The 24,437-nt window shown below is 45.5% G+C and overlaps 1 protein-coding gene across 4 annotated transcripts in view; it reads left to right on the top strand.

The window, feature by feature from the left end:
- The window catches only part of slc6a9 (solute carrier family 6 member 9), a 295,904-nt gene that overhangs the window by 235,952 nt on the left and 35,515 nt on the right, over nucleotides 1–24,437 (top strand). For all 4 annotated transcript variants that reach the window (XM_070886777.1, XM_070886779.1, XM_070886781.1 and 1 more), the window contains 2 exons: nucleotides 21,178–21,309; nucleotides 23,013–23,274. In XM_070886777.1, the coding sequence (XP_070742878.1) occupies nucleotides 21,178–21,309; nucleotides 23,013–23,274 (394 nt within the window). The remainder of the gene's footprint in view (nucleotides 1–21,177; nucleotides 21,310–23,012; nucleotides 23,275–24,437) is intronic.

The raw sequence follows: 24,437 nt of genomic DNA, 5'->3' as shown, positions 1-24,437 counted from the left end.
CAATCGTCCCCTTCTGAGAATTTCTCTAGGATACCGACAGTTCTCTGCATTTTCGCGTGATGGTTCGTTATCTATTACTCGTCGCCAGTTGTTATGTCTCAAATAAAGCAATGTGACAGAGCACTGTGGACTTGAGCAACTGTGACATTAGTTTCTTTATTCTGACTCCAGAGTGCTGGCACAGCATGGGAGGCCTTCTTGTATATCGTGCTCCCAAGCGATGCTGGGATCCCTTGGTACTCCAACAGATGTGACCTCTGATGGCTGTAGAATGCTGGTTACAAGGTGTTACATACATAAAATTCAGTCTCTCAAATTCTTAGTGTTATTGTCACTGTGTCACTTTCTCAGTGTGTCATATTCTCAGTGTGTCACATTCATAGAAACATAGAAAATAGGTGTAGGAGTAGGCCATTCGGCCCTTCGAGCCTGCAACACCATTCAGTAAGATCATGGCTGATCATTCAACTCAGTACCCCATTCCTGCTTTCTCTCTATACCCCTTGATCCCTTTAGCCGTCAGGGCCATATCTAACTCCCTCTTGAATATATCCAACGAACTAGCATCAACAACTCTCTGCGGTAGAGAAATCCACAGGTTAACAATTTTCTCAGTGAAGAAGTTTCTCCTCATCTCGGTCCTAAATGACTTACCCCTTATCCTTAGTCTGTGACCCTGGTTCTGGACTTCCCCAACATTGCGAACATTCTTCCTGCATCTTACCTGTCTAGTCCCGTCAGAATTTTATATGTTTCTATGAGATTCCCTCTCATTCTTCTAAACACCAGTGAATACAGGCCCAGTCGATCCAGTCTCTCCTCATATGTCAGTCCAGCCATCCCGGGAATCAGTCTGGTGAACCTTTGCTGCACTCCCTCAATAGCAAGAATGTCCTTCCTCAGATTAGGAGACCAAAACTGAACACAATATTCCAGGTGAGGCCTCACCAAGGTCCTGTACAACTGCAGTAAGACCTCCCTGCTCCTATACTCAAAACCCCTAGCTATGAAGGCCAACAGACCATTTGCCTTCTTCACCGCCTGCTGTACCTGTATGCCAACTTTCAATGACTGATGTGCCATGACACCCAGGTCTCGTTGCACCTCCCCTTTTCCTAATCTGCCATTCAGATAATATTCTGCCTTCGTGTTTTTGCCCCCAAAGTAGATAACCTCACATTTATCCTCATTATACTGCATCTGCCAAAAATTTGCCCACTCACCTAACCTGTCCAAGTCACCCTGCAGCCTCTTAGCGTCCTCCTCACAGCCACCCAGTTTAGTGTCATCTGCAAACTTGGAGATATTACACTCAATTTCTTCATCTAAATCATTAATGTATATTGTAAATAGCTGGGGTCCCAGCACTGAGCCCTGCGGCACCCCACTAGTCACTGCCTGCCATTCTGACAAGAACCCGTTTATCCCTACTCTTTGCTTCCTGTCTGCCCACCAGTTCTCTCTCCACGTCAATATATTACCCCCAATACCATGTGCTTTAATTTTGCACACCAATCTCTTGTGTGGGACCTTGTCAAAAGCCTTTTGAAAGTTCAAATACACCACATCCACTGGTTCTCCCTTGTCCACTCTACCAGTTACATCCTCAAAAAATAGGAACTGATCCAGAGTCGATAGACTGTTGGGAAATGATCACCAATGCATCCACTATTTCTAGGGCCACTTCCTTCCTGGGATGCAGGCTGTCAGGTCCCAGGGATTTTTCGGTCTGCAATCCATCAAGTTCCCGAACACAATTTCTCGCCGAATAAGGATTTTCTTCAGTTCCTACTTCTCACTAGACCCTCGATCTGCTAGTATTTCCAGAAGGTTATTTGTGTCTTCCTTCGTGAAGACAGAATCAAAGTATTTGTTCAACTGGTCTGCCATTTCTTTGTTCCCCACTATAAATTCACCTGAATTTGACTGCAAGGGATCTACGTTTATCTTCACTAATCTTTTTCTCTTCACATATCTATTGAAGCTTTTGCAGTCAGTTTTTATGTTCCCAGCAAGCTTACTCTCATACTCTATTTTCCCCCTCCTAATTAAACCCTTTGACCTCCCAGTCCTCAGGTTTGCTGCTTTTTCTGGCTAATTTATATGCCTAATCCTTGGATTTAACACCATCCTTAATTTCCCTTGTTAGCCATGGTTGAGCCACCTTCCCCATTTTATTTTTACTCTCGACAGGGATGTACAATTGTTGAAGTTCATCCATGTGATCTTTAAAGGTTTGCCATTGCCTATCCACCATCAACCCTTTACGTATAATTCGCCAGTCTCTTCTAGCCAATTCACGTCTCATACCATCAAAGTTACCTGTCCTTAAGTTCAGGACCTGAGTCTCTGAATTAACTGTGTCACTCTCCATCTTAATAAAAAATTCTACCATATTATGGTCACTCTTCCCCAAGGGGCCTCGCACAACAAGATTGCTAGTTAGTTCTTTCTCATTACACATCACTCAGTCTAGGATGGCCAGCCCTCTAGTTGGTTCCTCGACATATTGGTCTCGAAAACCATCCCTAATACACTCCAGGAATTCCTCCTCCACCGCATTGCTACCAGTATGGTTAGCCCAATCTATATGTAAATTAAAGCCGCTCATGATAACTGCTGTACCTTTATTGCACGCATCCCTAATTTCTTGTTTGATGCTGTTCCCAACCTCACTACTACTGTTTGGTGGTCTGTACACAACTCCCACTAGCGTTTTCTGCCCTTTGGCATTCCGTAGCTCCACCCATACCGATTCAACATCCTTCAAGCTAATGTCCTTCCTTACTATCGTGTTAATTTCCTCTTTAACCAGCAACGCCACCTCACCTCCTTTTCCTTTCTGTCTATCCTTCCTGAATGTTGAATACCCCTGGATGTTGAGTTCCCAGTCTTAGTCACCCTGGAGCCATGTCTCCGTGATGCCAATTTTTTAATATTCGTTACTTGCTGCCTGCGCAGTTAATTCGTCCATCTTATTACGAATACTCCTCGCATTGAGGCACAGAGCCTTCAGGCTTGTCTTTTTAACACACTTTGCCCCTTTACAACTTTGCTGTAATGTGGCCCTTTTTGCTTTTTGCCTTGGGTTTCTCTGCCCTCCACTTTTACTTTTCTTCTTTCTATCTTTTGCTTCTGCCCCCATTCTACTTCCCTGTGTCTCCCTGCATAGGTTCCCATCCCCCTGCCATATTAGTTTAACTCCTCCCCAACAACATTAGCAAACACTCACCCTAGGACATTCGTTCCGGTCCTGCCCAGGTGCAGACTGCCCGGTTTGTACTGGTCTCACCTCCCCCAGAACCGTTTCCAATGTCCCAAGAATTTGAATCCCTCCCTTCTGCACCACTCCTCAAGCCACGTATTCATCTGAGCTATCCTGCTATTCCTACTCTGTCTAGCGCATGGCACTGGTAGCAATCCTGAGATTACTACCTTTGAGGTCCTACTTTTTAATTTAGCTCCTAGCTCCCTAAATTCGTCTTGTAGGACCTCATCCTGTTTTTTTACCTATATCGTTGGTACCTATATGCACCACGACAACTGGCTGTTCATCCTCCCCCTTCAAAATGTTCTGTAGCCTCTCCGAGATATCCTTGACTCTTGCACCAGGGAGGCAGCATACCATCCTGAAGTCTCAATTGTGGCTGCAGAAACATCTATCTATTCTCCTTCCAATAGAACCCCCTACCACTATAACTCTCCCACTCTTTTTCCTGCCCTCCTGTGCAGCAGAACCACCCACGGTGCCATGAACTTGGCTGCTGCTGCTCTCCCCTGATGAGTCATCCCCACCCCCCCACTATCAGTACCCAAAGCGGTGTAGCTGTTTTGCACGGGATGACTGCAGGGGACCCCTGCACTACCTTCCTTCCACTGCTCTTCCTATTGGTCACCCATCCCCTATCTGGTTGTGTAACTTTTACCTGCGGTGTGGCCAACTCACTAAACGTGCTATTCACAACAACCTCAGCGTCGCAGATGCTCCAGAGTAAATCTACCTGCAGCTCCAGTGCCGCAATGCAGTCTATTTGGAGCTGCAGCCGGATACACTTCCTGCTAATGTAGTCGTCAGGGACACTGGGAGTGTCCTTGACTTCCCACATTGCACAGGAGGAGCATGACACGTGTTCGAGCGCTCCTACCATGATGTAACCCCTAGATTAACTTAATTTGGCAAAAATAATGATAAAGGAAAAGAAAAAGTAAAAAAACTACTCACCAATCCCCAGCCAATCACTTACCCCCTTGGCTGTGACGTCACCCTTCGATTTCTTTCTACTTTTTTGCTTTCTCTCCCTGCATGCAGCTGCACCAGCTGGCCTCCCGACTCACCACGCTGCTCCCTCCGACTGATGGGCCTTTTGTAGGCCTCTCCGATGTCCTTCTCCGCCTCCCGACTCACCACGCTGCTCCCTCCGACTGATGGGCCTTTTGTAGGCCTTTCCAACGGGGCACAGAGCCTTCAGGCTTGTCTTTTTAACACACTTTGTCCCTTTTAGAATTTTCCTGTAATGTGGCCCTTTTTGATTTTTGCCTTGGATTTCTCTGCGCTCCACTTTTACTTTTCTTCTTTCTATCTTTTGCTTCTGTTCCTATTTTACTTCCCTCTGTCTCCCTGTGTATGTTCCCATCCCCCTGCCATATTAGTTTAACTCCTCCCCAACAGCACTAGCAAACACTCACCCTAGGACATTGGTTCCGGTCCTGCCCAAGTGCAGACCGTCCGGTTTGTACTGGTCCCACCTCCCCCAGAACCCTTTCCAATGTCCCAAGAATTTGAATCCCTCCCCCCTGCACCACTCCTCAAGCCACCTATTCATCTGAGCTATCCTGCCATTCCTACTTGACTAGTACATGGCACTGGTAGCAATTCTGAGATTACTACCTTTGAGGTTTGTCACGTTTTCACTGTCACATTCTGTGTGTCACAATCTCTGTGTGTCACAATCTCTGTGTGTCACAATCTCTGTGTCACAATCTCTGTGTGTCACAATCTCTGTGTGTCACAATCTCTGTGTGTCACAATCTCTGTGTGTCACAATCTCTGTGTGTCACAATCTCTGTGTGTCACAATCTCTGTGTGTCACAATCTCTGTGTGTCACAATCTCTGTGTGTCACAATCTCTGTGTGTCACAATCTCTGTGTGTCACAATCTCTGTGTGTCACAATCTCAGCGTGTCATGTTCTCAGCGATTGTTATTGTCAGTGTGTCACATTCTCTGTGTCACATTCTCAGCTTTTGTTATCATCAATCTCGGTGGCACATTCTCATTGCATCACAATCTCAATGTGTCATATTCTCAGTTTGTCACATTCTCTTTCACATTCTCAGTGTCACACACTGTCACATTGTCACAGTCTGTGTTTCACATTCTCAATGTGTCACATTCTCTTGTCACATTCTCAGTATCACAATCTCACTAACATTCTCAATGTGTCATAGTCTCAGTATCCTATTCTCAATGTGTCACATTCTCAGTGTCACACTTGCAATGTCACATTCTCAGTGTATCACATTCTCTGTCATGTTCTCAGCGTGTCACATTCTCGGTGTTATTCTCAGTCTGTCACATTCTCAGTGTCAATTCTCACGGTCACATTCTCAATGTGTTAGTCTCTGTCACATTCTCAGTTTCACAATTTGTGTCACTTTCTCAATGTGCTACTTTCACAGTGTGTCACATTCTTAGTCTTTGTTACCATCATTCCCAGTGTCATATTCTCAGTGTGTCACGTTCTCAATTAGGGATGTTACATTTTCTGTTCAGAAGCAACAGCCTAGGCTTCCTGTTATTCAACCTGTCCTTCCTGTTATTTAACACCTCGCCTAACCACAAGTCTTAACATAGACCGACCAGGTAACGTGTGTTGCAATGGTCAATTTTGAAACTACTAATGCACGCTGTTGGCTAAAGCAGGCCCAATTCCTCCTTCAATTCCCCCTTTTGGTCCTTGACTACTCAGCTCAAGGTAACCAACCTGTCTAAATTCTACACTGCCTTTGGGCCCCCGCCCCGCTTGTGGTGATCAGCCGCTAGGTTTGGGGGCCTAGTGCACATGGAGCTATATGGCTCCCTCATCTAAACTCTGTCTCAATAGCTTACTCTGCTCCTTTACTATAGCTTTAGCTTTCTTTTATTATTTCGTTTGGAGCAAGCAGCGCATGCCATTCCTAACCAGCATAGAGTCAGAACCAGTTGTACTGCCACCACTATGTGTGAGATAATGCAAATCCAAGGGTGGATGTCCACATTCAAGCCCCAATTCCAGGCCTGTTGATAACACGGAATTTTATGGAGTTCAGTCTCAATCTCCTTGTCTAGCTTTTTTAGTTTCTGTTTCAGCATTGTTTTTCATGCGTGAATGTACGTCATTCATGCACGTCCAATGGTTACGGGTAAGCTGGGGGTAAAGCAAAAATTGGGATTAGTGATATTGCATACCAGTGTGCCATAGTTATACGTCCGTTGGGTGGTCACTACACAATATTCACTTCTCCCCCGGTATGCTGAATGGGTTGGTTCTGATTCTACTGAGCTTATTTCCAGCATGCATCCGATAGTCTGATTAAATCCACACCCATCGTATTTCCTTGTCCCACCAGGTGAGAGCAAATTGTCAGGCTTCTTACCCTGCGATATCCACTCAATGAGACCCCTCTCATCGTTCCATCCATTGGATAGTACCGCAGGTAGTCCCTTTCTCTGATGAACCCGAGATTCCATACCCCATATTATGGATATGGTTTCGCATTTCCGGTCATCGCTGGGATCATTATTACCATCCTTACTAATGAGGTGTGGTTATTGGTGCACCCACAGTCACAGGGTAGACTCTTGTCATGCCCTTTAATATGCAGCCATCCAGAGGTCAAGGGTGCTGTGCCAGCTGGAGTAGATGGGTGCTGTTGATCCAGTCTGGGACCCTCCCATCCTGCATTTAGTCCAGGTTATGGCGCACTTATCCTATCATCCACCCGTCCTAGGCGTGACAGAGATCCTGTTTTACCCCGTTAGACGCGTCCTGATATTCTCGATCAGTTAGGCAGTTAATAGTGGCTACATAAGAACATAAGAATTAGGAACAGGAGTAGGCCATCTAGCCCCTCGAGCCTGCACCGCCATTCAACAAGATCATGGCTGATCAGGCCGTGGACTCAGCTCTACTTACCCGCCCGCTCCCCATACCCCTAATTCCCTTATTGGTTAAAAATCTATCTATCTGTGATTTGAATACATTCAATGAGCTAGCCTCAACTGCTTCCTTGGGCAGAGAATTCCACATATTTACAACCCTCTGGGAGAAGAAATTCCTTCTCAACTCGGTTTTAAATTGGCTCCCCCGTATTTTGAGGCTGTGCCCCCTAGTTCTAGTCTCCCCGACCAGTGGAAACAACTTCTCTGCCTCGATCTTGTCTATCCCTTTCATTATTTTAAATGTTTCTATAAGATCACCCCTCATCCTTCTGAACTCCAACGAGTAAAGACCCAGTCTACTCAATCTATCATCAAAGGTAACCCTCTCATCTCCGGAATCAGCCTATTGAATCGTCTCTGTACCCCCTCCAAAGCTAGTATATCCTTCCTTAAGTAAGGTGATCAAAACTGCACGCTGTACTCCAGGTGTGGCCTCACCAATACCCTATACAGTTGCAGCAGGACCTCCCTGCTTTTGTACTCCATCCCTCTCGCAATGAAGGCCAACATTCCATTTGCCTTCCTGATTACCTGCTGCACCTGCAAACTAACTTTTTGGGATTCATGCACAAGGACGGAGGGACTGGAGTGCATCATCACGCCCGGCAACCAAATTTTAATTTGATTTTACATTTTAAAGTTTATTTTGTTTTAATTGCCGGTGCTTTTAGTGTCCCCCTCTCCTTTTATAGGGGGCACTGGAAAAAAGGAAAATTTGATTTTAGTGCCCAAAAAAAAAAAAAGGGCCTTGTAAATGTCTGCTGTGTCACCCAGGCGGGTGGCATGGTTTTAATGTTTTTGTTTTTGCAGGTAAACTCAAAAGAGTTTCATGCACAAGGACCCCCAGGTCCCTCTGCACCGCAGCATGTTGTAATTTCTCCTCATTCAAATAATATTCCCTTTTACTGTTTTTTTTTCCAAGGTGGATGACCTCACATTTTCAGACATTGTATTCCATCTGCCAAACCTTAGCCCATTCGCTTAACCTATCTAAATCTCTTTGCAGCTTCTCTGTGTCCTCTACACAACCCGCTTTCCCACTAATCTTTGTGTCATCTGCAAATTTGTTACACTACACTCTGTCCCCTCTTCCAGGTCATCTATGTATATTGTAAGCAGTTGTGGTCCCAGCACCGATCCCTGTGGCACACCACTAACCACCGATTTCCAACCCGAAAAGCACCCATTTATCCCGACTCTCTGCTTTCTGTTAGCCAGCCAATTCTCTATCCATGCTAATACATTTCCTCTGACTCCGCTTAACTCTATCTTCTGCAGTAACCTTTTGTGTGGCATCTTATCGAATACCTTTTGGAAATCTAAATACACCACATCCATTGGTACACCTCTATCCACCATGCTCGTTATATCCTCAAAGAATTCCAGTAAATTAGTTAAACATGATTTCCCCTTCATGAATCCATGTTACGTCTGCTTGATTGCACTATTCCTATCTAGATGTCCCGCTATTTCTTCCTTTAATGATAGCTTCAAGCATAGGTCGGTTAGTTTAACTACAGATGTTAAACTAACCGACCTATAGTTACCTGCCTTTTGTCTGCCCCCTTTTTTAAACAGAGGCGTTACATTAGCTGCTTTCCAATCCGCTGGTACCTCCCAAGTGTCAGCATGTGCCTCCAATAAATCTTGGAGGTTTCCTGCCCCAAGTCCACTCCTGTCCCGGCATACCCCGTGTGCTTCTGGAGTAATATCTGCATGGTCTCTCTAAGCCTCTCGGAGCTTGCCTTTGGATATCCAGGGCATTTACAATACATCATTGACTAGTCCTCGCTTGTGGCACTGGAACCCTGTGTGTCCCTGGTATTGGGAGGCCCCCGAGGCGTCCCTTGCTTTGCTGAGTACTATGTCTAGCATCCTGGTGTATAGTGCTCGTATCTTGGGGTTGCATTTCTCTGGCAAGTTTAAGTCTGTTAGATTGACTATTACCTGGAGTATTTCGTGGTGTACATTATCATACAACTGGATCCCCTCCGCTCGCAAGACCACTCTACTTGAATTATTGGGGATAGACATGTCTCATCATTTCACACACAAAAGTACTGTGTAGGCTCAAACTTTTGTGTGTGCCTAGCGCACATAGTGAAATCATAAGGCTGGTGTTGGACCAAATTTGGGATGACATCCCGGTCAAATATCCAACAATCTCCCACAATGTCTGATGTGACATCTTCTATATGGATACCCCTGTGGCTACCGCATATAGTTAGCACGTGGCCATATGTTTCCAGAGGTATCCAATACCTGTGTCATCCCTGGTAGAAACTCAAAACTTAATCTGTACGCATCTCTGATCGGTACAGAAATTGGTCCATAGTCTATTGTTACCGCATTCAATGCACAAAGTCTTATTGTATCCTATTGCAACACCCAATATTGTGGGTTGGGTTCCCTTACACCCGCAAAATGTTCAGCCTAGTCCGAGGGGGTGGTCTCTGCGTCCTCTATCCGGAATATGTCAGTCAGATAGATTCCATCTCCCACGAGGACCTGTTGGTAATTTGAGTTACCCTGATCCTCTGGATGTCGATTTCTCAGAAGGTGTTCTGTTCTGTGGGTCCAAAGTATTATCAGAATCACGATCCTCCAGGCCATCCTGTAAATAGGAAAAGGGGTGGACGCCCTTGGCTATCCAGTACATGTCAGTGTATCTTTTCAACTGGGACCAATGTTTCCAGTGCCTAACGCCCTTAATATCTACACACACGCATGTGTCGCTGCTTATGAGTAACTGCTATGGGCCGGACCACCACGGGGAAATCCTGCTCGGCCCGGTAAACCTTTTACCATTACCTTTTCTCCTACCTGTGGCATGTCTGCCGGTACTTTTAAATCCTCATCCTGGTCTCTACCTGCCTTTTAACTGTTTGCTCTGTTCCATTACATATCTATGAATGCGGTCCCTTAATGGACCCAAGTCCACTCCCCCTGTAATTACTTACTCAGGTAGTCTCATGGCCCTACCTGTCATGAGTTCGTATGGGGTTAGACTCATTGTACGGTTCCGAGTTGCTCTCAGCTTCATTAATATGGCAGGTAACAGTTCAGGCCAGGCCTGTCCAGTCTCTTGGATGGCCTTGGCCAGGGCTGTCTTTATAGTGCAGTTCATTCCTTCCACCATCCCTGAAATGTTTGATGTCTAATGTGGTGCACAATAACTTTACTACCTGCCCTGTGAAGTGGGTTCCTTGATCAGAGTCAATTTGAGTGGGTATTCCCGAGCAGGGAATTACCTCTTTTGCAAGTATTCTTGCTACAGTCGTCGTTGTGAAGTTTTGGGTTGCAAATGCTTCAACCCACTGTGTAAATAGATCTATTATTACTAGACAGTATTTCCTTCCTCGAGAGTTTGGCAGTGGCCTTGTAAAATCAATTTGTATATTCTCCCACGATCCCCGTGGGCATGGTTGATGATCCATTCTTATTTTGATGGCCTTCCCCGAATTATGTTGGGTGCACCGTAATACATTGCTGGCAATACTTAGCAATGTCACGTCCCACTCCTGGCCACCATCAATCTCGGAAGGTAATTATTATCATGGCGTTGCACCCAGTGTGGTTGATGCCGTGGTGCAATTCCATGAGCATTTTCCTTATACAGGAGGGGGCTAATACCTTTCTGTCCTTTCTCCGCACGGAGTCCGAACCAGGCACTCCTCCCTTTTCCATTCTGCTCCTTCTTTCTTACTAACTTCTGCATGTACTTTTTATATCCTCTTCCGTGGTCAGGCTGCATACTGGTTCTGCCTTGACTTGGGGAGATGTCGCCGCCTCGCAAGCAGCCTTGTCTGCAGCCTCGTTTCCTTTCCGCTGGTGGGCTTTTACCTTTAGTACCGCCGCCTTGGTGGGTTTACCAGCAGCCTCTAGTAACAGCCTAATCCGGCCTTCATGTTTGATGGCCTCACCCACCAGCTGAGGTGACAAACCCTCGTCTTCCCCCATGTAGTCATACCTGCTGTCGGTATGAATGTTTACTGATTTTCCCCTCTTCTAATATCAGGGCTTCGGTCAGGGCGGTCAGATCTGCCACTTGTGCTGATAGTCCTCTGTCTCATGCCCCTTGCACTTCAGACCCCAGCCTTTAACCTTTTTTTACACTTCCCTCAAGTGTTTCGAAGCGCCTTGGGAGGCTTTACTACGTTAAAGGCGCTATATAAATAAAAATTATTATTATTATTATACTTGTAGGTGTTGATCCACCACCGCCCATCCCGTTCTGGGATGGCCATTCACATAGATTCGAGACCCGTCCATGAGGTCTGGATTCTCGAGTGCGATCTCACCCAAATTTCCCCAGGGGGTCCTCCCACTCCTGAGATTTACTCGGAGCCACATGTAGTCAGGAGTGTGCCCTCCTGATCCCTCAGGTACCCCTTTAAACAACATCGTTTCTTCCCGATGGTCACCTACTTAAAACAAAAGAAACACAGAATCTCTGGTGATTCTGCTTAAGAGCCCGAGGGGTTAATTTGAATATGATCCTAAAATTCCTTCCACCCCAGGAGCAAATATTCTCTTCAAATTGAGAAAATCTCCGATATTCAAAAGGTATCGCCCACTGAATTATAACAGAGTTCACAGCTGCCTGTGAAAGAGTTAACTTCCTTTGTTTCGAAAGCCGACAAACATAAACACCATCAATCAATGTCAACTTTCATACCATAGCCTTTTCAGTTTAACCTCTCTGTGCTTGTACACTTAAAGCAAACCATAATCTCCCCTTTCAGGCAGTGCATTCTAGACCCTCACCACCCTCTGGGTGAAGAGATCTTCTCTAAACCTCCCCCCCTTCTATATTGTCGTCCTGACGAGTGCTGTCACCATCACACCTACTGAGACACTTTCTCAGTCAATAGTCTTCACAATACGCGTGAGTCACTAAAACGAGGGCTTTCTCCTCGTTTTGTTTCTTTTCCGACTCCCACCACTTCCTTTGTGCCACGGGTGGGTCGTCTGGTTTCCAATTTCAATTAGTTTTTGATTTAATCTGCTAGGTACCGTGTCAGAGACACCTCTGGTTCCAACTCGAGTTTCTCACTTCCCATGGCTATATGTTGTCAGCGGTACGTCCCTTAATTACTCGCCCTGAGTGAGACTGATACTTGCAAAAACAATTATCAATCACAACGTTACACAGACACACTTCTATATAATCAATCGCAATTGTTTCACCTGGGATCTTCCGCTGACTACTTGAAGTTTCGGCCAGACCTGCAGATTCGGATCTCTCAGGCAGCTGACACCAGACAAATTTCTGCCCTTGTCCTAACTGTGCGTGGTAATTAAAATGTACTCGCGCCTTTGACATGGCTTTGAATTGCTAGTGTCCGCTGCCCACATGAGATCCTGTTGACTACGAAGGGGGAAGTCTTTTTAGCTTAAGCCTCTCTGCGGTTTATCTGTACGTGCCATCTCAGCCATTGCAGCTAGATTGCAGGTTGCATTGTTGACCCCTTAACTCCTGAAGGACGCAATGTCCCACTTCAATTCTTTTAGTTTCTCTATTTTTGGCTTGTTCAATTCTAGGTATTTCAGAAATTGTTGTGCTATAATTATACCAGCTTTAGTTGTCCTTTTTCTCTTCTCTTTCTCCCACCACTGCTTTTGATTAGGTGGCTCTTTGGACAGGTCCCAACCATCTTTTATCATTTTATCTCTAAGTCCCTGGTGGTTATCAGCATTAAACCTCATGAGCGACTCTTCCGGTCCTCAGTCGGCCATCCCTTGATCCGAACCGATACTTGATAATTTGATCTCTTCTGAGTTGGGTAACTCTCTAGACAACTACCATGCGCTCGGGTACTTCATAGACCCAAATCAACTAATCCTCGACTGTTATCTGGAAAGTTATATTGTACACTCTAGAGAAACAATTATAACTAACTTAATTTACTTCCAACTTACCAACATATATCGCGACCACAGTTTCCTGTCGATGGCTTTAATCTATGTAATTACTTTAACTATCTTATATTTAAACTGTTCGAACATATAATACAAGTCTTACTGTTCCGCAGACTTCTTCCAAAGTTCAGATTCCCTGGTCAACCAACATGTTCCGTGACAGATTACATCAGATTTTAGAGTGGTAATTTAAAATACTCACTCTGTGATGTTTTGTCAATGGTCGTCCGTTTGCCTTCCAAGAAATCCTGTTCGTGACGCCATTTGATGTGGTATTATAATAAATACACCACGAGAAGTCTGTGAAAAGTCAGTTGTTTATTTACTTGTAAGGAAAATACGGATATCTCATCAGCAATTCACTGAGTTCTAAAATCCGATCTCAAAAAATTCACTGAGGTGCATAGCAGTTATACAGAAAGCAAATAGGCATATACATTCGTTGTGCATCTACATGACCTTTTTCGGTCAAAGATACAGTCATTGGTCAAATCATACAGTTTGGACAAATTAGGGACTTTACATTTTCTGTTCAGAAGCAACAGCCTAGGCGTCCTGTTATTCAATCTGGCCTTCCTGATATTCATAACCTTGCCTAACCACAAGCCTTAACATAGACCTGGTGATGTGTGTTGCCATGGCCAATTTTTAAAACTACCAATGCAAACTGTTGGCTAAAGCAGGCACAATTCCTACTTCAGTCACGTTCGCAGTCTTTGCTACCGTCAATCTCGGTGTCACATTCTCACTGTGGGATATTCTCACTGTCACATTCTTAGTGTGTCACATTCTTAGTATGTCACATTCTCTGTCGCATTCTTGTCAGTTTGTGACATCAATGTCACATTCTCAATGTGTCACATTCTCAGTGAGTCAAATTCTCTGTGCGTCACGCTCTGTCATGCTCAGTGTGTCACATTCACATGGTGTCACATTCTCAGTGTGTCATAGAAACATAGAAAATAGGTGCAGGAGTAGGCCATTCAGGCCTTCGAGCCTGCACCACCATTCAATAAGATCATGGCTGATCATTCATCTCAGTATCCCTTTCCTGCTTTCTCTCCATATCCCTTGATCCCTTTAGCCGTCAGGGCCATATCCAACTCCCTCTTGAATATATCTAACGAACTGGCATCAACAACTCTCTGTGGTAGAGAATTCCACAGGTTCACAATTCTGAGTGAAAAAGTTTCTCCTCATCTCAGTCCTAAACGGCTTACCCCTTTTCCTTAGACTGTGACCCCTGGTACTGGACTTGCCTAACATTAGGAACATTCTTCCTGCGTCTAACCTGTCCAATCCCATCAGAATTTTATATGTTTCTATGAGATTCCTTCTCATCCGTCTAAACTCCAGTGAGTATAAGCCTAGCCGATCCAGTCCCTCCTCATATGTCAGTACTGCCATCCCGGGAATCAGTCTGGTGAACCTTCGCTGCACTCCCTCAATAGCAAGAATGTCCTTCCTCAGATTAGAAGACTAAAACTGAACTTACTATTCCAGGTGAGGCCTCACCAAGGTCCTGTACAACTGCAGTAAGACCTCCCTACTCCTATACTCAAATCCCCTAGCTATGAAGGCCAACATGCCTTTTGCCGCCTTCACCGCCTGTTATACCTGCATGCCAACTTTCAATGACTGATGTACCATGACACCCAGGTCTCGTTGCACCTCCCCTTTTCCTAATCTGCCGCCATTCAGATAATATTCTGCCTTCGTGTTTTTGCCCCCAAAGTGGATAACCTCACATTTATCCACATTATTCTGCATCTGCCATGCATTTGCCCACTCACCTAACCTGTCCAAGTCACCCTGCAGCCTCTTAGCATCCTCCTCACAGCTCACACCGCCACCAGCTTAATGTCATCTGCAAACTTGGAGATATTACACTTCATTCTTTCATCTAAATCATTGATGTATATTGTAAATAGCTGGGGTCCCAGCACTGAGCCCTGCGGCACCCCACTAGTCACTGCCTGTCATCCTGAGAAGGACCTGTTTATCCCTATCTCTGCTTCCTGTCTGCCAACCAGTTCTCTATCCACGTCAATACATTACCCCCAATACCATGTGCTTTAATTTTGCACACCAACCTCTTGTGTGGGACCTTGTCAAAAGCCTTTTGAAAGTCCAAATACACCACATCCACTCTACTCATTACATCCTGAAAAAATTCCAGATGATTTGTCAAGCATGATTTCCCCTTTATAAATCCATGCTGACTTGGACCTGCTTTCCAAATGCGTTGCTATTTCATATTTAATAATTGATTCCAACATTTTCTCCACTACTGATGTCAGGCTAACCGGTCTATAATTACCCGTTTTCTCTCTCCCTCCTTTTTTAAAAAGTGGTGTTACATTAACTACCCTCCAGTCCATAGGAACTGATCCAGAGTCGATAGACTGTTGGGAAATGATCACCAATGCATCCACTATTTCTTGGGCCACTTCCTTACGTACTCTGGGATGTAGACTATCAAGCCCCAGGGATTTTTCGGCCTTCAATCCCATCAATTTCCTTAACACAATTTCTCGCCTAATAAGGATTTCCTTCAGTTTCTCCTTCTCACTAGACCTTCGATCCCCTAGTGTATCCGGAAGGTTATTTGTGTCTTCCTTCGTGAAGACAGAACCAAAGTATTTGTTCAACTGGTCTGCCTTTTCTTTGTTACCCATTATAAATTCACCTGAATCCGACTGCAAGGGACCTACGTTTGTCTTCACTAATCTTTTTCTCTTCACATATCTATAAACGCTTTTGCAGTCAGTTTTTATGTTCCCAGCAAGCTTCCTCTCATACTCTATTTCCCCCCTCCTAACTAAACCCTTTGTCCTCCTCTGCTGAATTCTAAATTTCTCCCAGTCCTCAGGTTTGCTGCTTTTTCTGGCCAATTTATATGCCTCTTCCTTGGATTTAACACTATCCTTAATTTCCCTTGTTAGCCACGATTGAGCCACCTTCCCCGTTTTATTTTTACTTCAGACAGGGATGTACAATTGATGAAGTTCATCCTTGTGATCTTTAAATGTTTGCCATTGCCTATCCACCGTCAAACTTTTAAGTATCATTCGCTAGTCTATTCTAGCCAATTCATGTCTCATACCGTCGAGGATACCTTTCCTTAAGTTCAGGACCCTAGTCTCTGAACTAACTGTGTCACTCTCCATCTTAATAAAGAATTCTACCATATTATGATCACTCTTCCCCAAGGGGCCTCGCACAACAAGATTGCTAATTCGTCCTTTCTCATTATACATCACCCAGTCTAGGATGGCTAGCCCTCTAGTTGGTTCCTTGGCATATTGGTCTAGAAAACCAAACATTCTCAATGTTTGTTATCGTCAATCTCATTGTGTCACATTCTCTGTGTCACATTCTCTGTGTCACATTCTCTGTGTCACATTCTCTGTGTCACATTCTCTGCGCCACCGTCTCTGTGTCGTGTTCTCAGTGCCGCATACTCAGTGTCACATTCTCAGTTTTGTTATCGTGAACCTTAGTGTCACAGTCTGTGTGTTACATTCTTAGGGCCCAAGTTTCGGGACGCGCCTAAAACGGCGCAGCCTGGACCTGGACGCCCGTTTTTCGCGCCAGAAAGTGTGCCTAAAAAAAACTTCCAGATTCTTCGGCTCCCTGCAGGTCTTCTGCAGCCGGGCGCAGCGCAGCACGAGCTATTGGGGGCGGAGCCAGGTCCCTGCGCCGAAAACAGTGCCGGGACCTCTGCACATGCGCGCTACAGTGGGCGCGCATGTGCAGTAGCTCCAGGCACCCAAAACTGTGTGGGAGGGGCCCGAAGCACGCAGCCCCTAGCCCTGGCCGAATGGCCTCACTGGGGCTGCGTGAATAAGGCTCCTCCCACGGCTAGCTCCTGCTTCGTCTCGACCCGACTCAACTCCCGCTTCTCCCCCCCCACCCCCCCGACGACCCGACCTCCGCGACTCTCTCTCGCCCACCCACCCCCGCGGACCTCCGCGATGCCTCTCCTCCCCGAGACCCGACGCCAGCTACCTGTAAATCTAGCCCAAGGTCTTGGACCCGGCCATTCAGCCTCCTTCTCTCCCTCCCCGCCTCTCTCCTTCCCTCCCTCTCCCCCCTCTCCTTCTCTCCCTCCATCCCTCCTCTCGCCCTCCCTACATCCTCTCACCCTCCCTACATCCTCTCACCCTCCCTACACCCTCTCTCCTTCCCCCCCTCTCCCTTCTTCCCCCACCTCCCTTCTCCCCCTTCCCCTCCCACCCCCCTTCTCCCCCTCCCCCCCCCCCCCCCCCCCTCGCTGTCAGAAACACAGACACTGACAGACAGAGAGTGAGAGACACACACACATACAGACAGATAGAGACACTGACACTGGGGGGGCATCCCAGCACGCTGTTGAAGAACTCCCGGTGCTGCAGTCGGTAAGTAGAAAATGTTTCATTTATTGATTTATTTTTTTTAATTATTTTTTATTATTTTTTTTGATTGATTTATTGGTTGATTTATTGATGTATTTATCATTTATTATTGATGATGGCTCTTTATTTGTAAAACTGAAGTGTTTAATGTTTGTAAACTTCCCTTTAAATCCCCCCCCCCCGCCCCCCCATTCCCTACGCCTAATTTGTAACCTACGCCTGATTTTCTAAAGTGTAGACAAGGTTTTTTCGAACGTACAAAAATCTTCAATTACTCCATTCTAAGTTAGTATGGAGTAAGTTTTCACTGCCGAAACTTTGAAAACAGGCGTAAGTGGCCAGACACGCCCCCTTTTGAAAAAAAAATTCTGTTCCAAAGTGAAACTGTTCTAACTGACTAGAACTGGAGCAAACTAAATGCCGAGAATTTGAATTTCTAAGATACTCCGTTCTACACCAGTTGCTCCAAAAAATTAGGAGCAACTGAGGCCGAAACTTGGGCCCTTAGTGCTGGTTATTCTCAGTGTTTCACATTCTCAGTGTCACATTAGCAGTGTCACATTTTCAATGCGTCACATTCTCAGTGTGCCATGACAGGAGCTGACGACTGCTGGATGGACCACCGCCTAATTCGATCCATCATCGACATTAACATAGCTCCAAAACAGAGGGGACAGCAGAAGAAGTGACGCAAAAAAGTCAATGCGGGTCACTTAAAGACCCAGCTAAGAAAGCCCTATACAGCCAGCACCTCACAGCTAAACTGGCGTGCCTTGATGACCCTGAGATGCTGAATGCCCACAGCTCTTGGTCTGCCCTCCAGGCCTTCATAATCAGTGCATGTGAAGAGACATTTGGTCACTCAAGCAGAAACACCAGGACAGGTTTGATGAAAATGATCAGGAGATCCAAGGACTAATAGATTGCAAGCGCAGAACATTTCTGAGCCTCAAGCAACAACCCAACTTGGGTGCAGCAAAGCAACATTACAGACGGCTCAAGGCTGAGGTCCAACAAAAAACCTGGGACCTAATGAACAGGTGGTGGAAGAAGAAAGCACGGGAGATACAACAACTGGCCGACAGCCACGATATGCGAGGATTCTTCATCGCAGTTAAGGCCACCTACGGTCCAAACTCCCAAGGACCCCCCCCCCCCCGCACTGCTGGCCAAGAACGGGGAAACACTCATCAAGGACACCGAGGCTGTCAGGGCCCACTGGAAGGAGCACTTCGAAGATCTCCTCAACCGAGACGTTGCCTTTGACTCGAGTGTTCTCGACTCCATCCCGCCACCACCTCAGTGAAACCCCAACGTTGCATGCGGTAGGAAAAGCCATAAAACAGCTCAAGAATAACAAGGCTACGGGAGCAGATGGAATCCCTGCTGAGGCGCTATAAAGTATATCGGATACATGACCTTATCTCTCTCATCTGGAGGGAGGAGGGCATGCTGGGAGATCTCAGAGATGCAGTGATCACGACCATCTTTAAAACGGGACAAGTCCGACTGCGGCTACTACAGGGGAATCGCCCTGCTATCAGCCATTGGGAAAGTTTTCGCTAGAGTTCTCCTCAACCGTCTTCTCCCTGTGGCCGAGGAGCTCCTTCCAGAGTCACAGTGCGGATTTCGTCCCCCTACGGGATACAACGGACATGATCTTTGCAGCGCGACAGCTGCAGGAAAAATGCAGGGAGCAGCGCCAGCCCTTATACATGGCCTTTTTCGACCTTACAAAGGCCTTTGACACTGTCAAACGTGAGGGTCTATGGAGCGTCCTCCTCCATTTCGGATGCCCCCAAAAGTTTGTCAACATCCTTTGCCTGCTCCACGATGACATGCAGGCAGTGATCCTTACCTACCTTCTTCTCAATCTTCCTCGCTGCTATGTTCCACCTCACAGTCAACAAGCTCCCCGCTGGAGTGAAACTAAACTACAGAACCAGTGGGAAGCTGTTTAACCTACGCTGCCTCCAGGCCAGGTCCAAGATCACCCCAACCTCTGTCGTTGAGCTACAGTACGCAGATGACGCCTGCATCTGCGCACATTCTGAGGCTGAACTCCAGGATATAGTCGCTGTATTTACTGAGGCATATGAAAGCATGGGCCTTACGCTAAACATCCGTAAGACAAATGTCCTCCACCAGCCTGTCAAGGGTGGTTGGGTATACTGTTGGACATGCAATCCTGATTCACTGCATGCCACATAACCCAATCTCCAATAATACTGTATATTTAGCAAAATTAGCTCCCATGCTGATTTTCATGATTCCAGGCAAGACTTCGCCTACACCCACACTTAAATAGAAGCATTAGAAATCCTACTTGGTTTCTGAAGGAGAGGTTCAGATCAGCCATGATCTTATTGAATGGCGGAGCAGGCTTGAGGGGCCTACTCCTGCTCTTATTTCTTATGTTTTTATGTTCATATTGTTTGAGTTGTTGTTAAAAGTGCTTCATATTTTAGGCACTTGCCATTCCATTCTGCAACATTTGCTCTGTGCATTAGCTGGCTTTCTGCTGGGTAGTCTGCCATTTTTACATTTTTGAGGGTTTTCTGCCAATACCTTTTTTATTCTTTGTTGCTGTTGCTATTTAAATAGCCCCATATAAAATGTTGAGGATGGGAATTCCCTTGTGGGTTCTTATAGAGCTACATGATTTAGATGAAAATGTAGCGTTCCTGAGGGCTCAACAAATATAGGTGCAACAACACAATGAGGTATTTTGTCCAGACTCATCATTGTCTCAATACCCATGTTTATAGACACCCCACATGCACTTGAACATGTCATTTCACAAGAAAGTTTGTCACTGCATTGTACCATCTCAAGGTTATGCTGATAGGGTTAGAGAAATTGGGGTGGGAGGAGGCTTGTCTGGAGCATAAGCACCGGCACATACCATTTAGGCCAAATGGCCTGTTTCTATGCTGTACATTCTATGTAATCTACTGAAGGATAACCTGCAGATCTCTTCCCATAGAAGTGAACGCTATCACAGCATGCAGCTTTCATGTTACTAGATCCTTCCCAACAGTTGCAGGAGACATGTGCTACAACAGGCAGTCTGCCCATTGGTACATGAATATTGCATTGGGGTTTTGTGTACATCATAGGACATTACGATGTGCATGCTTTAATGAGGTGCCATGTGAGGCAGGCTCTGGCCATCCATTTCCGGGACCGGTTGGAAATGGTAGTGGGCGGTTCGGGAGCAGGAACGGGGTGGCAAGCTCAACGACAGTGTTATCTGTGCTACCGCCCCATTCCTGCCCCACGGAAGCAGTGAATATCGGCCGACGGAAACACAGCCAAGCTGACATTGTGCATAAAACTAGCCGAAGTTTTGAATGTGGCAGCTTTCTAATTTATACATCTATGTAGGCTTTCTTTAATAGATAACTATTCATTAGCTTACATTAAACAACAGAACTGTTGACTTAGTTAGCCTAATGAAGCATAACTACCCCATCCTATCACATTATTCATCATTGCCATTATACAACCTGAACAGGCAGCGTTTATAGTTAAATTTAACCAATGTTACGTTCTTGGCTAAAGGAACATTCCAGTCTGAAATTGAGGTTTAGTACAAGCTGTTCTTAGACATACTGGTTGTACAGTCTATAATGATGGGTCTTCTTTTTTTTTAAAGGTGCATTTATGTTTCCCTATATCATCATGCTGGTCTTCTGTGGTATTCCTCTATTTTTTCTGGAGCTTTCCTTTGGTCAGTTCACCAGCCAAGGCTGCCTTGGTGTGTGGAGGATTAACCCCATGTTCAAAGGTTAGTAGGTCCAATTCCAAAATCACTGTGCTGTACAACAAGGGAATGGATAGGCAGCTCGGAAACGCTGGAGGCTGGAATGTAATTCAAGAAATTTCTGATTTTATGGATATTGTCAGGATCTTGTAAAAAATTTCCAAGCAGACTCTGGGAGGCCTGCGCCTGTAACTTAAATTAAATGCTGGCAGGGAATATTTTGTACTGTAGTAAGGTGCAATGTTGGCAGCAGTTTTGATTTATATAACTACAAGCACCAATTGTGTCACAAACACATGCAAATAACTTTACCAGGACAAGGCTTTTTAAAATGATCATTATCATAAAATGTTTTGTTACATGTTTGTTACATTATACTGCAGGAATGTGGGAGAGACATATTAAAGAGTGACTGTTGTCTTTATGAAAATCAAACTAATCCAAACAATTATGAATCCAGTGTCCTGTAACCTGATAAGACTATTCATGTACATCACATATTTTCGTTGTATTTTCTAGCTGTTCTCATTGTACCTTTTTCCTGTATGTTCATGCATGTTAAATCATAAGGAAACAAAACAGTAGGGTTGATTTTAAACCCCCCCCCCCCCCCATGCACAGTGAGAATGGTGTGTGAGTGGGGTTCTGAAAGGCCGAATCCATTTAGCGACCAACAGCCGCACTGTCCCTGCCCAGCAACGTCTTATCTTCACCGACTTAGAAGTCGGCCGAGGCTCCCGCTGCAAACAAAACGAGGGTCTAATTTAAATGTAAAAATTTGCGGCCCGATAACTACAACAGATTTTTAGGAAGGCTCAGGCAGAGGCCCGCCTGGCGTCAAAGCTACCAGATGCAGCAGAGTAACCAGAAGAGGCCAAGATAAATAACATTTCTGATTGTTCGGAGGAACAGGAAGAAATCCTCGGGCCTCTCTTCCCCTGGCCCACCCTCTGCCTCTGCGCCCGCCCCAGCACATACCTTATGCTGGGGCCCATTCCTTTAAGCTGCCCAGTGGCGACAGGCTCCCACCTCAATTCCAGCTCCTGCCTCAATTTCCACTCCCAATTGACCAGGCCTCCCCCTCCCTGGACTCCTCAGTGCACCTCGCGCTTCAGGGATCACACGCTATACCTGCTCCCTGTGCCCTCTGCCCACATACCCAGGGGCCAGTTTAATTGTTTCTGAAGCAGATTCTGTACTTTCCTTGTTGTTTGCATTTGTGTCCATTCAGAAACTGCTTTGATCCCAAGTTATATCATCATGTGTAGAAGTCGCTCGTCTTTACTGCTGATCCTGATTACCTGCTCAGTCTCGTTGCTTCTCAGGATATTCCTGCTTTGTTTTATGAATTGCCCTACAAACCCACACATCAAAGCTGCCATAATTAGATCTGTGATACTAAATTAACAATCTCATCGCGAGAGCTATAAGGGCGAAGATTTTTACTGTGACTATATGTGACAAATTTGTTAAATGCACTCCTTATAGAGTCTACAATATTGTTACACCCAGCACAGAGAGGAAATCTTCCTCCAAGGACAGATATATCTGAACTGGGGTGAAGGCTTGGTGTTGCCATTTTGTACACAATGTGGAAATATTTTCCAAGAATTAAAATCCTTTGCATCAGTAAGCAATAACATTTCCTGACAGAAACGAGAAACTAAGCAATCCTGAGATGTACAAAGTAGAATTGTTTGACTTGTGTTCCTTATTCTTGTGAACAGGCGTGGGGTATGGGATGATGGTTGTATCCACATACATTGGGATCTACTACAATGTGGTCATTTGCATCTCCTTCTACTACTTCTTCTCCTCCATGACTACACTTCTGCCATGGACATACTGCAATAACCATTGGAACAGGGAGGACTGCAGTAGCATGCTGGCCCCCAACAGAACTGCCAACATCACCGAGCTGTCACAAAACGTCTCAGTATTTATGAACCAAACTGCGAAGCGGACCAGTCCTAGTGAGGAATACTGGAAGTAAGATGAGCCTTTCCAGTTAAGAACAATGTATTGCCATGGGACTTTAATATCAGTAGAAGCTTGCTTTATTACTGTTTTTCCTTTATTTGCAATTGTGACCTCTCCTGAACTCAATGGCTTATGTTGAGCACTATTCCATGGGCACTAACAGTCCTTTGGTTCCTCACCAATACAAACTATCTAATTTTAGAGTGAAAGTACAAAAATCTATGGTGGATCCCAACCCAGCATAAGTGCTGATATGCTCATTGGAAACCTCTACCCTGGATCCTGACAGACTTCCCAGGGTCCGGGAGAGTCATTCATTTTCTAATAGTGGTCGTAAATGTGATTGGGACATATCTAGAACCCCCACCCATCAATGAGGCAGTGAAGATGTTAAACATTATCTTGGGGATGGGGGCTATCCTCTACCCCAATAGAAGAAATTGTTGCACCTTCAATCAAAAGAAAAATGTTGTCTCTTGAATATTCAGGAATCCAGCCTGGACCCTCCCAGTATTTGCCACATCTGCCATTCATTGGCAAGGTCTGCCGACACTATCCTGAGTTCTACTGAGGGCTAGAAAAACTGCAATTCCCAACATAGGGAATCCCCATCCTCCGGCTGCATCCCTAATACACCAATTGGAACCCTTGATTTATGGTTGGAGCCTGGCATATCTGAGTCCCAGTCTAATTCTTCTGGAAGAGTGCCAGCAAAGTTGTATGACAAAAGGGCTGCACATTTTCAGAGCCCATGTGTCAGTGGGCTATTCAGTCATGGGGACATCTCAACTGAGCCCAATCCTATCCTCATGAAGTCCATTCACACAGGTTTGGGCAAAGATCACTGGATGCCAATCATGAACCAGTATCCTGGCTGACCCTTTCCCATCCCTAGGCTGGGGGAATTGAGTCTAATTGTAATGTTTTTCTCACTCACTGCTCAAGCTGAGACTAGCTAACTTAGCATCAGTGATCAGCTCAGGGTTTGAACCTGGGACCTTCTTGGCTGTATGGTTTGTACTACACCATGCCAGTTCATTTACCAACCAAGCCATCGGGCAGATTTTATCATTGCTTCAGTTCTCAAAATTGACATTGAAAGCATTAAGAAAGGCAGCGATGATCGAATGGTTAGTTGCATGTCAGGGATTGCTGACTGCCAACCCAACTTC

This window comes from Pristiophorus japonicus, chromosome 8 (genome assembly GCF_044704955.1).
Source record: "Pristiophorus japonicus isolate sPriJap1 chromosome 8, sPriJap1.hap1, whole genome shotgun sequence".
Taxonomy (NCBI): domain Eukaryota; kingdom Metazoa; phylum Chordata; class Chondrichthyes; family Pristiophoridae; genus Pristiophorus; species Pristiophorus japonicus.
Note: the sequence above shows the minus strand (reverse complement) of the source record. Positions and strands in the feature narration are given on the sequence as shown.